At 38.7% G+C, this 17,414-nt stretch overlaps 2 protein-coding genes across 19 annotated transcripts in view; one reads left to right on the top strand and one right to left on the bottom strand.

The window, feature by feature from the left end:
• GIN1 (gypsy retrotransposon integrase 1) overlaps positions 1–9,146 on the top strand; it is an 83,692-nt gene extending 74,546 nt beyond the window's left edge. The window contains exons 12-13 of the mRNA XM_081826506.1: positions 7,571–7,616; positions 8,882–9,146. The gene's annotated coding sequence lies outside the window, so the exon portion shown is untranslated. The remainder of the gene's footprint in view (positions 1–7,570; positions 7,617–8,881) is intronic.
• The window catches only part of PAM (peptidylglycine alpha-amidating monooxygenase), a 276,720-nt gene that overhangs the window by 25,366 nt on the left and 233,940 nt on the right, over positions 1–17,414 (bottom strand). For all 18 annotated transcript variants that reach the window (XM_006728295.3, XM_031040329.2, XM_006728294.3 and 15 more), the window contains one exon: positions 7,861–7,990. In XM_006728295.3, coding sequence (XP_006728358.1) covers positions 7,861–7,990 — 130 coding nt within the window. The remainder of the gene's footprint in view (positions 1–7,860; positions 7,991–17,414) is intronic.

The raw sequence follows: 17,414 nt of genomic DNA on the forward strand, positions 1-17,414 counted from the left end.
TTTTTTAAAGATTTTATTTATTTATTTATTAGAGAGCGAGCGAGAGAGAAACAGCATGAGAGGGGGGAAGGTCAGAGGGAGAAACAGGCTCCCCGCCGAGCCGGGAACCCGATGTGGGGCTCGATCCCAGGACTCCGGGATCATGACCTGAGCCGAAGGCAGTCGCTCAACCGACTGAGCCACCCAGGCGCCCCTGAAACTCTATTTTCAATACGAATTTATTACTAAAAAACATCATATAGATTCTTCTAGAAAACAATGACCCTGGGTTCAACTACCAACGTTCGCTTTTTTGCCAACGCGTCTGTGATACCGGATAACGTAAGTGCTGCATGTCTAAGACTCATTGTATGCTAGAAGGTTCACATTCATGTGTAATAGTCTCCTCGGCTATTTTCTGTTTTCAGGCTTATGTTATATTTCTCATTCTCCAAGAACATTGCAGTATTTATAATGGCACAATGGCAATCTAGATAATGTGAGTTGTACTTTCCCTGTAAGGAGTTAAAATCTGTTTCCTCTTTCTTTGAAATTTTGAGATAATTGTGGATTCACATGCAGTTGCAAGAAACAATACAGAGAGGTTTCTCAAAGGTAGCATTTTGCACAACTATAGTACAACATCATAACCAGGATATTTATTGATATTGCTAAACATCCACCGATCATATTTAGATTTCCTTTTCTCTTCTGTATTTCCTAAAATTTTCTTTTATTCTTGCAGTTTATTTGCTTGGATATGGAACATAGTAGTATATTACTTCTCTCCTTCACCCTCACTTGGGAGTTAGTAATATGGACTGTTACCAAATCCTCATAATTCTTACCATGTGCTATACACTTGATATATTGATAGTGTTCTGACCCACTACTGATAGCTAATAAGAGTGGCATTGCACGGTGGCAATAGTACCTAATGTAGATCCTGAGAAAACTGGAGCATGCCAGAGCTCAGCTGATCAGTCCTAATCCTTTTCATTTGGGATAGCGGGGCCTTCGTGCAACTGGCTACTGGCCCTTGGCAGTGACACAGGGCAAGTAACAAAAGAAATTGGTATTTTTTCTTAAACGGGAAAAATCACACACACACACTAAATCCGCCAAATAAAGTAGTTTAAAAACTCCTGCAATTCAAAGAAAGGTAACCCTTGAACGGTTCATGACTGGACGTCAGATCCCAGAGCGGGCTATACCGTTGCTGTGGCAAGCTGCTGCTTTAGTGATCTAAAGCAGCCACCCCACATTATATGCTGCAGAGAGGTCTTCATTTCAACCACATTTAACTTTTTACGGGATATAATAATACCCTGCAAATTTCACCCAGTGCCTGCAGCACTGCTGATTTTTGTTTGCTTCTCTGAAAAAGCACTCAGCCAAAGACACTGAACTGTGGCCTATGGGCCGGAATTCATCAGTTCTTTATTTAAGCAGTTTGAATTCCCTGTCAATGATTTTGCACATTAGCAGCTAATCAAACAGTTTCAATAAGGCTGAGAAGAAATGCTTTGCTATATTCACGCAGAAAAGAAACAAGAGTAAGGAGAAAATAAACTTCTGTGCCATCAATCAAAATTACGGGAATGCAAAGTAAATAACAGCAACTGAGGAGTAGAATATAATGTTGTAATTATATAAATTAAGAAACTGGAGAAAGAACCATAGGTTTTCTTTTGCTTTTACTTTATTTTTTAATTTTAATTCCCAGGTAGTTACCACACAGCGTTATATTCATTGCAGGTGCACAATATAGCGATTTAACACTTCTGAACATTCCTCAGTGCTCATCATGGTAAGTGTACTCTTAAGCCCCCTTCACCTATTTCACCCATCCCCCCCTCACCGCCCACCCCCTCTAACCATCTGTTAGAACTGTAAGTTTTCAAGTGAGAAAATAAGTGGAAAGGTCCCCTCAATATTAGCGAAGCAGAGATCTACCATACAAAGGCCAGAGACTTTAAATGGAATGTACTTAAATATTATGTTAAAAACACTTACTTCTGAAAATAAACACATTGCAAAAAATCCCTGTGAGGAGGAAAAGAGGTAGAAAGACAAAAAAACCAATATGACTTTAGTGCCCTGATGGACCTAGCACTGGAGACATCACAAATAGGGATGAAAAGAACAAAGAACTAGGTATTATGGCACTGGGCTTTGTTGGGTCAGTAAAGCCACCGAGGACCAGGTGCTTGACAAAGTGCTTTTTGTTACTCAACAGAATGAGGCACTTAATAAAGCCCTCATTTTTTTGGACTAGGGAACTGAGGGTAAGGGAGTGCAAACATCTTCATGCAGGTCTCAGAGCTAGGAAATGGTAACCAAGATTCAAACCCAGGTCTCCTGTCTTTAAAAAACAAACAAACAAACAAAAACCATATATATATATATATATATATATATATATATATATATATATATGGTTTTCTCTTACTAGGACTGACCTCACTGGAATGGAGAATTTCCCTGCCAGTTATCAAATTTCACGTGTGTATGCAGAAGAGATGGGAGAATAGTCACATAATGAAGAACTAGAGAAAGTGACATAACACTGGAAGCAAATGGCTTAAGTGGCAAATGGCAATGTGAGAGAAAATGCTAGGACATGGAAACATTCTTTCTGTAGAACTCCTCATGATTTTCTCTCAGATATGAAGGTTCTAAGGTACCATTCAGTCACTTTGAGTTCCGTTTTCTAGGCTCACTAAATTCTTAAGGTATAAAAGAATTTGCAGATGTAAAAGCAGAACCTCAAGCAGATAACTGAGACTCCAGAAAACTAGTGAGGCTAATCTTAAACTGATTTTTCTGAAAGTCAGGATGCAGAGAGATTTCTGCAACAACAGATCTCAGCAAGATTTCATAAGGCACTGATGAAGAGATGTCTTGTGAGCTGTTTGGGGGTGGGGGGTGCAAATAGGAGAAGATTCCCAGAAGACCACATCTCCAAGAACAAAACTTGCTAAGTCAGCCACTCAACTATTCAAATCTTATGAACAACCTTTATGAAGATATGAAAGGCATGCTCATCAAACAGACCTGACACAAGGCTGGGAGGGACAGCTCATTCTATAGTTAATTAAGAATAAAATAATATCTGTAAATTGTTAAATCTAATATGGTGAAATGTAACTGGAATAAAGTCCTGAATTCAATATTTTAAAAACACCACATAAGTATAAGTTTCCAGTAAAAAACTTGAGCACAATTTTATGAAATACATTTGAAGATCTCAGCAGCTTCAACACATGGCAACAAGGTGATATGACTGCTGAATAAAAGTGAATACAATCCTTTTACACTCACAGATATCTAAAATACACATGAAGGACAGTAATTGCATTGCCGATCAGGTAATAGATGAGGTATTGTGGCCACTTCTCAACCAAACACCTTAGAAGGATGAGAAATCAGTGTGCCTTCAGATGACAGTATGATGTCAGCATAAAGGTTGGTTGAGGGCCTGGGGATATTAAGTCTGGAGAAGATAAGACTTCCTTCAAATATGTAAGTAACTGACATGGATAAATGGGAGTAAGTTCATCCTGCATTAGGTTGTCATGAAGGTGGAGTTAGAAGACTCAGACTTGAGTTTAAATAATGAAGAACTTTCTAACACCTAGATGAGTCCCATAATTGGAAAGCATGTCTCATATCATAGGGAATTTTCCTGGCACTGAGAGTTCAAGCAGTGGATGACTGTGGAAGATCTTGTAAAGAGGTGTCTGCATTAGGTAGGAAATGGGAAGTGAGCTCTCTGGTGCACATTTGCTCTTCTGGGTGTCCAATGTCTACTGCCCCATTCATGTTCTAAGAAAACCTCCATGTTTGTTTGGTTGACCCAATACATTCTGGGCCTCACTCTCAGCCCATTTGCTTCAGATGATGTCAACTCTACTCCCAAATTCCAGGGACAGAACAAAAAACTTTCGGCTAAGCCAAAGAGTGGATATCATTCTTCTGCTACAAGGACTGGTTTGGAGATGGAGGAGATGTGACCTAAGTCAGACCAAAAAATATGCTAAAAGACTCAATTTAAGGATTTTCTGTTGACCTGTCAGGGACATAGATGATCTCTTTTGTGAGACTAGTGAAATAATGTGATTCTGAAGCTGAAAACAGGGAGAGGATCAATCAGGGCCCAGGAATGGAACCAACCAGGGGAAAATGTATTAAAAAATGGATCTGGGTGATGTCGTTTGGACGACCATACCCTTGAAGTTTTCACTTATATGAACTGATAAATTTCCTAAGCTAGTCTGTGTTGGTTTTCTCTCTTACTGAAAGAATCCCAAGTGATACAACTTCCAAGATCCCTTCCAACTCCATGTGAAAAAAAAAATAATAAATGATATAAAGGAAAACAACTTTTAACACCTAAAAATTAGGGGTAAAACCCTTGATTTAGTTAAGTGGGTATGTGATGGGGGTCCTGCCTAGTGGAACCACAACCATAGCTGAGAGTAATAAAAGAAAGGCCAAGAAGCAAGACTTGACAGTCGTCTGATTTTAAGAAAGAGACCCAGGAACAGCTGTTTGGAGGCAGGAGCTACCCAGCTCCTGCTGGGATGCATTTAAATTTGAAAGAGCTCCAGCTGTCACATTGCCCTAACACCAGGACAGACAAGAGGCTCTTAAAGTTTTCATTACACCCTGCTGGTAATAGGTATTTCTTATTTCAGCTAGAAGCTTCTTAAAGTAGCCATAATGAAGTCAGGGACAGGCAGGGAAGAAAACGGAAATCAAATGGAGAAAAGGAGTGACAGTCACCTTTCAGGAGGTTAAGTGGTTATTATTATTATTATTCTTATTATTGCAGTTTTGTTACCATGCTTAATTAGCATGGTTAAATAGAAGAGTAAGGGGTGATCAGGGAAATCAGGTAGCAATGAGGAGTAACAGTACTTATAAAAACAGCTGATACGATGATACCAAAGAGCGTTGGGTACTAAGTATTAATTAGGGATTGTTGATGCCAAGCGCTGTCTGATAGTTAAAGAATGACCACATCCTAGAAATTAGGGGATACAGAGGGCTTAGATTTGATTTAGAGCAAGTTCTGGCCTTATGGAAACTATAATTTTGTGAACGTGAGAAATATTAGGAAGGGAAAAATTCCAAGGAAGATGATGAATACAGGATTTCTCACTACTCTCCTCAAACAGTTGGTAGCAACAAGAATGCAATTTCCACCCAATCGTTAATGTCCATGATCTCTCACCAGGACATCATAAATTCTTCAGGCAGGTGTTGTTTTTGTCTTTTTACAATCCTTAGATATTTAATGAGGGAGAACAAAAACTATGTATTTTGTCTGTTTTATATAATGCAACTTACGTATGAAGGATGGCCATGCAAGACGGTTCAAAGAACGGAATCCACAAATCCAAATCTATTTTTCTAAAAACTAACAGAGTAGGGCGCCTGGGTGGCTCAGTTGGTTAAGCGACTGCCTTCGGCCCAGGTCATGATCCTGGAGTCCCAGGATCAAGTCCCGCATCGGGCTCCCTGCTCGGCAGGGAGTCTGCTTCTCCCTCTGACCCTCCTGCCTCTCATGCTCTGTCTCTCATTCTCTCTCAAATAAATAAAATCTTTAAAAAAAAAAAAAATAAAAACTAACAGAGTAATCCACTTCTAATTCTCCTCATAGAATAATAGAGCAGACAGTGGTTAAAAGCAGAGAAGTGAGTTCCAGAAGAGAATTTCCTGGCAGGTATGGATTGAAAAGGCTGCTAGAGGTCAACGGACAATACAGGAAAGACACAAGGAAAGAGAGAGAACAAAATTCTTAACATCCGAAAGATAAAGATGAGTAAGAAAGAAGAAAGAGATTTAACGAGTTGAATCAGCACATCTGCTCTGAAGAGTCTTGCATTTTTAACAACACCCTTTTGTTGCTGCCATTTATCAGGATAAACACACCAGGGCCTTGGCCGTGAAACTGGAATCTATTTGCCCATGATACTGGTTATCGAGATGAAAGCTAGATGCCAGGAGAAAGCAGCTCTTTTGCTAGGACTAACACACAAGTCACAGAAAATGTTCTTCTGTGGCTCTTAGTTCATAGTCTTGTGTCACCCTTTTCGGCCCCAAGCTGGCCTGTACTGATTCCTTGTCTTAGTAAGCTGTCCCAGCCTCTGTTGTTTGCTTGCAGTGAGTATCCCATTAAAACAGAGAACTGGACTTTATCCAATCTAGCTTTAGCCAGCTGAAACAGTGTCAATGGGAGAAAATGATGCTATAATTTTCTCCTCTGGTAAAATGTGGCTGGAAATCCATGCAGAAAATGTAGCAATATTCATTAAAAGAAGAATATGCTACGATGAATAGAAAGAGTTTGCTTTTAGAAGCACTTGTTAAAATACCATTAGATGTTCGATAATGACTAAGACGATGTAACAGAGATGTATGACTAGGAATAGTGAGTTCGATTGCTTTGAACTCTGAAGTGATTTCCTTCTCAGATTCCATTTTCAAGTGTGACAACTGGAAAGGACAATTAAACATTAACAAAGTTAGCAATTTGTTTTGAAATGCTGCCTGAATTCCCTCTTCACCTGCACAAAGAAAACCCCATCCATGCAGAGTGACAGTGCAGGCTTAGCATTAGCATGAGTTCATTCAATATCTCTGAAAATGGAAGAAAAAAAACAACTGAACTATCTATGTAGGTCCTCAATTTTCCAAACGAGACCCTACAGCTGTACATTTGAAAGAAGAAGATTCATGACACTTAATTGATATCTTAAGATTTACCTTCATGTGTAAATTTGTGATAAAAACAAATGAATAAATGGATATTCATTACTTAGGAGAGTTGACATAACCTGCTAAATTGTGGACCAAGCTTTTAAAAATATCATCATATGAATGTACTCACAATCCCATAAACGGCAGTATCACAAAGTGGGTACCTGGGCTGACCTGGGAGTCAGATAGAAAGGAACTGAAGCCTGGCTTTGCCATTTGCTAACTCCAAGTCATGCGCAAAACACTTACCTTCTCTTGGTTTCTTCATCTGGAAAATGTGACTGGTGGTGAGAGTAACAGTGCCCAAATGTGTGAGGTGATTTACGTAAACATTTAGAACAGTGACAGGCCCACAGTAAACAATAAATGTTAGACAGACATTTTTACCAAAAATCCTTCCAAGAAGATAGTGGAAGGTAGAATAAAAGGTTGGAAAGAGAAACCCAGACGGAAAAGCAGGGGAATTAGTCCTTAAGTCTTTGGTGCTCTTAAAAAAGAGAAAATTTGAGTAATAAAATTAATCTCTATGAAAATGTGAAGGCAAGCTACTCTTCTTACACACGTGGTAGCCAAATTGGTTCAACCATAATCTCCAGAAGGCTAATTGTGATCACTGCCATGGAGCAGTCTGCTGGAAAAGGGGAGTTCAACTGCCTTAGAACGGTTCTTTATGAAGCATATACACAGAAATAACAAAGTGCTTCATTGTAGTCAACTAATTATCTTTTCTTGGTTGATCATTTCTCATGATGCACTTTCTCTGAAGTCTTGAAATGCCTCAGCAATGTACTGTCTTAACTGCCTTTAATATTACTCTCCTTAGGAACATGAAGGTAGCTTCAAGGAGGAAGTAGGAAAACGGTAAGCAGGTAGGATCACAGATTGTTACTGCCTTCTCTCCATAAACTAGATTGTGAAACTGTTTTAGTTTGTTTTAAAATGCACAAAACTTCCTTTCTGCTACTTATCACAGTCATGCATTAAAAGAATAAATGTGGTTTGCTCACAAAAATCAAGTTCAAAGAGAACCTTGGTATTCTCTTACTGTTTAACAAAAAGTGACGCGTGCTAGATTTGTTTTCATTTACTCCTTGAAGGAAAAATATTACTTACTTTCCGTCCCAGACATGGTCACCTCTGTGGAAAATCACCAGATTATTCTTCAGGTCCAGAGCCACCCCAGAAACCTGGCCTGGTAGCAAGTATACTCCAGGCCAATCCAGTGCTTCTTCGATATGGAAATCTAAAAAGATAAATCCATACATGTGGTGTGAGAAGGAAAGCTAGTATAGCCTCATGAAGACTCACCGTGGTTATGAGAGACTCATGCAGTACTGTCACTAGATGCAAGGAAAACAAAACCAAGCCGTGCTCTATACCAATATACCACATGCACATGCCAGCCAGCTTCCCGAGCTACAAGATAAAGAGGTGCCTGTGAACCAGTTTTGGGGACCATATGCCCACTTTCCCTGTTGATAACATGCCTGTAAAAACAGCTTACCGTTAGGTCATGAAAGAGCAAATCTGAGCCTGCTTTCTTCTGGATAAGGCTCTTCTTTAAAATTCGTATTTTGGGGAAATATGGCAACATGGATGGCATCATTTTAATTCAAAGCTTTTACATGTGAATAAATAGCAAGCGTGGACAAGAAGCCTCTGTGTGTGTGTGTGTGTGCATGCGCACGTATGAGCGATCTAACTCCTGTGTAAATTCTGGATGTTCACTATATGAGACCCTATAATAAACCATGACTAATTATCTCTTGTACAAGGAACCTATCTGAGATACTGATCTCATTTCTCTGAACGTGAGTGTTCCTGTAACGATGGGTATGGAGAGACACACTTTCATTGCTTGCATTTCATGGTTTCCTAACATAAGAGAAGTGAAACATAACAGAAACTTTGTGACTGGACGATTTCCAAGTTATTTTCATTTCTCATCAGAATACATTTATACTTAGAGAACACGTGGGTTTATTTGTGTTAATTCCTTTTATAAATGTGCTCATGAATAAAGAGGCATGCTGTATGGATTCCCTATACTAACTGCGGATGTAAAGTTATGAAGATACTGTGAGATCTACTGTATCAGTGTCAATATTTCTCTCTCTCTCAAATGCTTCAATAGAAACGCTGAGAAGTAGAAAAGCAGCAATTCGAGTCTCATTTCTCCTTCCCATCTTCTGGAGGACGGGGCAACATGCAATGAAATCCTTAGAGACAGGAACTACAGACTGGAGGAAGAAAGGGAAGCACAGGACCTAGATAATGAGCTTCCACAAGCTTGAGAGGATGCTGGGGTGAGGATAAACATTTCGAAGTAATTTTCTCAACTGTACGTAAGGAAATAGTACCACTTCATTCAAAGTCTCTTTACCTTTGCATATTTAATTTTTCTTTAGTAAAAATTAATGAGACAGCACAAGTGAATGCCTAGATCAGTTCTGCCTACAACTTTGGCTGAAGCATCTTCAACAAGTATTCCCTAAGTGTATTGTCTACGTAAGGCATTATGCTAGATTCCGGGAACACAAAGAAGTAAAACATGGTTTTTGGCCTTGAATAATGTGTAGAATGAAATGAGAGAAAACGGAAACTGAATACTTATGACACGATGCAGTGCCGGAACACAGGAGAGGGTCCGTAATCCTTCCTGGGGCTTGGCTGGGAGAGGGCAGGGTGAAGGTCATACCTGGGAGGTTTCCCAGAGAAATAAACACTTGTGTTTGCACTTAAAGGTAAGTGGGGGTTCGCTGAGTGCAGAAGAGGGCAGAGAATATTTCGGTCAGAAAGATCAAAAGTGAGGATGTTTACAACTGCGGAATGTGTTTCAAGATCTTTAAGTAATCTGGAAAGATGCCTGTGTATGTCCAGGAGGGCTTAGGGCATCGGCAGGTGGGATTAACAGGCCTGGAGAGTTAGCTTAGACTGGAAAATGTGCCTTATACCACACGAAGGGGTGTGGATTTAACAATGAATGAATGTAAGTCTGAGCTGCGGTGTCTTGATCTCTACGATGATTCATTCTGAGGCATGCTGCAAGTACATTATTAGTAGCAGCAAAGCACAGAGTTTGGGAATAATTTACTTTTGAAATATATTTAGAGCACATGAGAATGTCATTGTCACTCACGTGCTCTGATACGCCTTCTTGAGTTGAAGAGAAGGGGACAGAGTTGCAGCTGGTACGCTGACATTTGCAAACAGTTCTGGGCACAGCAGTGAATGTGAATGGGGCTACTCAGATGAATAACATTCATCATCTATTACACTTGTCATAATAGGAAAGAAGGACACAAATTGCTGCTCCAGGTGACTGGGAGCCCCTGAAGGTTTTCGAGCATGGGGCGACATGATTAAAACTGTGTTTTTGAAAGTGAACTCTGGAAATAGTGGTATAAGCCTGACAATTAGATATGTCTAGACAGATCAACAGATGGATAAATCATTCCCCAAAGAGAATGTTTTAAATTATTTTAAAGTTGCTTGAATTTCAGGTTATATGTCATTCATTCTCATCTCAGTTACAGCTTGTCCATTTGGTGGTCATCATTCTGTGCTCATTCACCAGCTCCTGAAGAGTCTGGATGGGCTTTCAGGGAACCTTGAACATCATGACAACGGAGATACTGAATTGCTTTCAACAGATTCTCAGAGTCCAGAAGCACTGCAGCCAGAAGGAATTTCTTGAGGGCAGGGAATCATGTCGTACTTACCAAGTCTCACGCAGGGCCTGGCCCACTGTAATGGCCTGAGAAATGCACTAAATGGAACTCTATGATCCAGTCTCTACTTGTCTATATTGTCAACTAGCATTTAAACACCTTATCATCTTGTCATTCATTTGTACTGTCTCTTTTTACCCCCAGCACTGTGCTGAAGACACTGTTAAGAGACTCAATAAAAATGATAATTGGTTAATTATTTTCATTCAAGAAAAGAAATAAATATCATGTTTCCTGGAACATTTCTATTCAGGGGTTCACCGGCAGGCACCGGAAGCTAGGTGCTTGTGAAGGTCCAGAGATACTAATTCTGATACGAAATATATGCGGTGTCCAAAATAACTATACTGTCCGGGGACAAATGTGAATTTCATAAAATATTGGAAATACTGTGTAATAAACTTTAATCTGGCTATGAATGATCCCAATTATCACTGACCTTAGATTGGCAAGCACTCAAAAGTCTGCAAAAAGCAACGATTGAGAGGTTGTTAGCCTATTTTATTACATATGAGAGTCCCTTTAGGTTGGAAATTTTCAAGAAGGAAAAGCAGTGTAAATATCTGGAAGGTACTTATTAAAACGTATACTTTTGGTGAATTTTCAGAACAGTAAAGGTAATATGTAAGGAAATAAGAAGGTTAACGCTGCGAGCAACCTGGTTCTTTTAGTACTGAGTCAATGCAAAGGAGAACTACTTTGTGCGTGGCAAAATTTTTGGAGAGATTGTATTTTGTTTATATATTATTTATATAATATTACATATTATTTTAAATTTCATTTTCAAGTACCATAGCACATTTATTAAGACTGCCTACCCAAGACCTCAAAATTCTCAGGATCTAGGTCCCTGTGTTCACTGGAATCCTAAAATAGTTAAAGGAAAACTGAGTTCATGTTCTCTTCTGTGAACGTTAGCTTGGTTGATTGATGTTTTTGCTTCCAGTGTCAGCATCTTTTCATCATTAGGTGGTTCAAGGCTGTGCCCTTTAAGATGAAATGATCAAGAATCCAGGCAATCATTTAGGACCGGTGGTATGAGTATATGGAATTCATACTGAGGTTCTTCCAATCCCTGCCCATCGTTACAGGAGAATCACAAAATGGTAGTGCAGTTATTGGCTCATCCCAGGTCATTTTCTCATTTCCCAGGAGAGGAACTTTAGGCTTGGGCCAGACTTCAGTCATCAAGATCAAGGATGATTATTTCCTAATCCCCAATTAAGAAATATTTCAAATCCTTATTAAAGAAATTATATGATGAAATATATTTGGGTTCTAACTTCAACTTAATATTTTCAATCATGGAGAAGTTAAAAATTAGAGTTCAGATTTCTTTAAGTGATTCAGTAGATGACTAATGTTGTAGCCTTACAGTTTTAATTTGAAAATTAACACAGATTTCTTAACATGACCTTGGGCAAACCATTCCCAAATCTAAGTGTCAGTTGCCTTAAATTCAGATGTCAAATAATGGGATTATTTCAGAAGAATTCTTACATGCATTATAAAGGTAGATGTGCAGCCATATTCTGGCTGTATATTCAGGAAAAAAGTTACTACTTTCAGAAAAGAAGTAGACATTACTATTAAAATTGTATCAATAAATCACTAAGAATTAATGAATTATACCTCTCCGAGAGAGATTAATGTTAGTGATCAATGCTGCTTTCATATGAAATTATTAATAAGCATTTAAAAGGGCACTCATTCATCTGTGTTACAGAAGAACTAACAGAATTAAATAAAGTTGAAACAAAACATAATTTCAAACCCAGAGCTGTGACTTCACTCCAGTGGAACGGGGCTCCTCACACTTAATTTTAAGTAAAAGACCCTGATGAAATCACTAGACAGCTTCAACAAGAACAGAAGGCAGTGGTGGCTTTTTCTATGCTTGCAAATTCTCATCTAGTGAGGAAAAGATGCCTTATTTTGGTCAGGGATTATTATTCATCAGAAGTGCCAGCAGTAACTATAATTAACTGAAACTACAGGAGAAATATTTATACCCAAGTCAGAAAGAAAATAAGACTTAAATTATAATGTTTCATTTAATGGGGGATGAAATGAGGAAGAGAATTAAGACATAACTAGGGCTCAAAAGCACTAGCAGAATTTCTTTTCTTTTAATTTTTTATTGTTATGTTAATCACCATACATTACATCATTAGTTTTTGATGTAGTGTTCCTTTTCTTTTTAAAATTTAATTGCAAATGAGATCTTCAACTTGGTCAAAATGTTTGGATACTGACTGGGAAACTATGATCAAAAGTAATCTACACCTAGGGGCGCCTGGGAGGCTCAGTCGGTTAAGCATTTGCCTTCAGCTCAGGTCATGATCCCAGGGTCCTGGGATCGAGCCCTCCACAAGCCCCTTATTCCCTTCTTGGGCTCAGCGGGGAGTCTGCTTCTCCCTCTGCCCCTCCCCCGGCTCATGCTTGCTCTCAAATAAAATAAATAAAATCTTTAAAAAAAGGTAATCTGCACCTAGTGTTAATTACAATTGTAGATGAGATGATGGGATGATTGGACAAAAACCAGCCATCATAATGATGTAATGTATGGTGATTAACATAACAATAAAAACCCAGCCATCATGCTTCCCTCTGGCCTTCCTTCTTATCTATTATGTATGTATGTATGTATGTATGTATGTATATATGTGTCTGTCTATCTATTTTATGTTATTGTGAGAGGCAGAATAACAGTGATTAAAAACCGAGACTTGGAGCAAGTCTGACTGCCTTTGAATTGTGGTTCCTTGAGCTATGGCACTTGTGGCGTGTGACTTAATCTTTCTATGCCTCAGTTTCTTCCTCTCTAAATGGGTTTATAAATAGGGTTGTTGTGGGGATTAAATAAGTTAATGCATCTAAAACACCTCGCCTGGCTCACACGGAGGGCTAGGTATGTGTTTTTATTATTCCTTCCAGAGAGAAAATTCAGCGAACTGAATGCTTTATTTTACCCTGGGAATCCTATAAGATGTGAAGAACTTAGAGGTAAGCGTGTGACTGAAATATGTTAGAAGTTTGGACTCTGAGTGAGTTAAAAGTTGTCCATAGAAATTAAGTAAAATCCAAATATTCCTAAGAATATTTAAAAAGTCTGTGAGTTCTTTTAACTGATAAGAGGCATCACACAAATGCAGATATTATTTTTTGATGTCCAGAGGTATGCAGTATATGCTGAATCAGGCTTCTGTATGCTAGCAAATAGTAGTCCAATCAAATCTGCCACTGAGAATAGCAATCTGCAGTTTTAAATTTATTTTTCAATGAGTTTGGTTTCCAGAAGGCAACTAGAATTAAGACTAAGATTTTATACCTATCCTACTAATATTGTTTCATACCTATATCAAACTAATGGTAGAAACCAAATGATGTTAAGTGTAAAAAGGAGTGTGTTTGCTTCTCAGTTTACCTAGTTGAATATTTTCACAACTGCACATCATATATCACAGGCAAACATCAAGGCAGATTGATATAAGTGATCAGAGATTTCAAGAGCCACAACTCCCATTATGGTAGAACACTGAAAAGTCATTTTCTGAATTTATCAAATTGGAGTGCCAAATTTTACAGCTTTCCTACACATTCCAAGGAAATTCTCTCATGGATGCTGCTTAAGTTGAAGTAATTAATATTTAGTTCTATTACTTTGGTGTTTAAAATTTTGAAATCTTGGGGCACCTGGGTGGCTCAGTTGGTTAAGCGTCTGCCTTCAGCTCAGGTCATGATCCCAGGGTCCTGGGATCAAGCCCCACATTGGGCTCCCTGCTTGGCGGGAAGCCTGCTTTTCCCTCTCCCACTCCCCCTGCTTGTGTTCTTTCTCTAGCTGTCTCTCTCTCTGTGTCAGTTAAATAAATAAATAAAATCTTTATGAGAAAAATAAAATAAAATTTTGAAATCTTAATCCAACATGACATGAATGGTGACAATTATAATCATAATTATTGTTAATGCATTACCACATTTATTAAGTAGCTTCTGTGTTCCAGAACCTGTTCAAAGCACTTTCCATGTATTTTCTGATACAAAGAAATATTATCTAACCCTCACTTCAACCCTATGAGGAATGTACTGTTATAATCCTCATTTTTATCAATGAGAAAACTAAAGCCCAGAGAATTTCCTTTTTAAACTTTCCCAGGGATCACATAATTATTGGTGTAGTTAGCATTCATTCAAAGCCAGGAAGTCAGGCTCCAGAGCCTGAAGTGTTCCACATCGTATCACCTCTGTGGAATGGTTTTCAAATTTTATTTTGGCCAAATGCAGAATCCTTCTGGGGCAAGCTGTATTGTGTGCATGCAGTGCACACACATGTGTGCATTGTGTGCACGCATGTGTGTGTGTGGTGTGGAGTCTGCAACCACTGCTTCCCATCTGAGGCATGCCCTTTCCAGCAATAGCTAGAAACCTCTCGTTTGCACCTGTCCAGGAAATTCCATGACTATTGGGAGAAGAGTCTTCAGAACAGACCCACCAAAGGTCACAAAGGTAAGACCTTAAAAAGGGTGCTATTTGTGGATGTTTGCACTCTTAAAGACACACTAAATACACAGTACTTAACCATGTTGTTCTTGGGAATGGTAAAGACTTTACAGCAAAGTAGGAAGGTTCTGTTGTGCTCATCATAGAGCTTGTGTCCACTGATACTCAACCCATTATGAGGTGGGAACTCAATGTTAAAGGCAGTCACCAGGGTGTGGGACCACGTGGAATTCAGACCAATCTCAAAGTCTACAAAATGGTGCTGCTTTTGAAACCCTTAGGTAGTCCTGGGCCTACCACACACAGTCACATCCAGATTTTTGAGCTGATCAGTATTTCACTTTGACCACTCAAATCAGCTGGATGGAATCCATTACTGTATTACAGTTCCAAAATATGGTCCAGTCAACGGAATCTAAAGTGCTGCAGCATAAAATGCACCTGTATTGGGTTGCGCTCGTGCCAAGAACTATGGACATCAGAACAGGGTTCGGAGTAGAAGTCTCCAGCTGCTATGCAGCGATGGTCCAGAGCTCCTGGGAGGTGTATCTGAACTGGGCAAACCAATTAGCCCAGTATTTTGAGCACAACTGCAATGAAGTGTAAAGAACTAGAAAGTGCACATTCTACTTTTAAGGACAGTCATAAAGTCCAAGTTTTAAACTCAGACTCTGTGACCACATCAAAAGGGGTTAACATGTCTAGTGTCTCCATTTGAAAATTAAAATAAGTCTCTAAGATATATGAAATGAGTATGAGTTATCATATTGAGCAACATGATAGCCTTACGTTTTCATTTTTGTAATAATTTCATATGAGAAACCACCTTCTTCTTTGAAGCTAATATAATTCCTTACAGCACACTGGGCATTTTAGGGAGACAGTTAATTCTTCCAGACCATTAGGACCCCATTCTCAGTTTTGTCTAAAGTAAAGAAAGGGTATGAGAAAACTAAGGGAAAGTTTTCCATCAAATTTATTCCCCTTATTCATACCTTGGGAAATATACATAAATTAGACTACTAATATATTTTATTAGGATATTGTATGCTAATAACTTCCTACTTTCTTCTTTGCAAATGGAAGCTTCCTGAGGATAGGTCTTTCTCTGGCTTACACAAAGGAATGAAACATTTTCAATTAAGGTTAGCTATTACGTAGTGTTATGGTAAACAGTGAAAGAAAATTGAAAAGAAAAAGACTTTCAGAAATAGCTTACCTAAAAAACAAGTTTTGCTATTTTGAATTTAATGTTTAAAAAGTTTTTGAATCAGAGTAGTGAAGTAACACTAAAATAAATCATTTCAGAAAGGAAATACATGCACATTTCCTTTCTATAATTAGGATTCGAGCTGTATGTTTCTATGACTCATTGTTTTATTTAATTCAGTGACATTTACCCACATATTTAAAATGAAAGGAAATTTCCTGACCCAGATCCTGCAGAAACATTTTCTCCCTGGGCACTGCCATTTTGACCACCCTGTAAGGTATGAGATCTAGCAAGTAAATGTATTGGGGGTATTCTAAATATTTCTTTCTTAGAAAAGCTAAATAGGTTTTAGAAATACAGTGCCTTAAGTCAAACTATGATTTTTAGATGGACACTTATGATACCTATAAATAACTGCCATATTATTTCAAATTCAGGAGTGCCAGAGAGAAGTCATGGAATGAAGTATGCCACAACTCTTAACACTTCACACTTGAATAGAATTGTATTCTCACCAAAAAGGCCCTTCTGCCTTTCATATTTTCGGGTTGTATGGGTTACCACGTACTGTCCTTCATATAGAGGTTCAGAAGGACACTCAAGTCTCTCTATGAAATGGATAGGGGCATGATAAACTGCAGATTTTCTAGGCACCACACTCAGAAATGTCAATTTGATTGTTCTCTGATAGGATTCAGGAGTCCAGATTTTTCATAAGCACCGTATGTGATTCTGATGCAATGCAATTTGGGGACCCCCTCTTGAGAAATAGTTTCATCAGATAAATTTAGAAGGAGTCAGAGCAGGGCTGATCCTATTTAAATATGAAGACGCAAAAATCTGGGTCCCAGTTAACATCCCATTGAAAGATCAGTCCCAACGGACAGTGCTTGAAACTTCTGTGTGAGCAAAAGGCACCTCATGCTAATTTTTTTCAATTATAAATAAAAATCAGCTGGGTGTTGACTAACTTACGGCTTCCTGCAAAGCTGTATTTGAAAACACCAAACTGGCAGCCGGCGCCATTCCAGCCCACGCATGGATGGCTGCCATGCACCCGTGTCCGTTACTTTTTGAGAGATTATCTCCACATGCTGTATTACCTGGCTTTCCACATTAGCAAGTAACATGAAACACAATCAATATGACAGAGGCCACAGCACAGTTAGAGACAAAGATGAGGCATCCATAGCTTGCTGGGACAGAAACCTGAAGGGAATAAG

This window comes from Leptonychotes weddellii, chromosome 7 (assembly GCF_054177405.1).
Source record: "Leptonychotes weddellii isolate Sample4059 chromosome 7, ASM5417740v2, whole genome shotgun sequence".
Classification (NCBI taxonomy): Eukaryota; Metazoa; Chordata; class Mammalia; order Carnivora; family Phocidae; genus Leptonychotes; species Leptonychotes weddellii.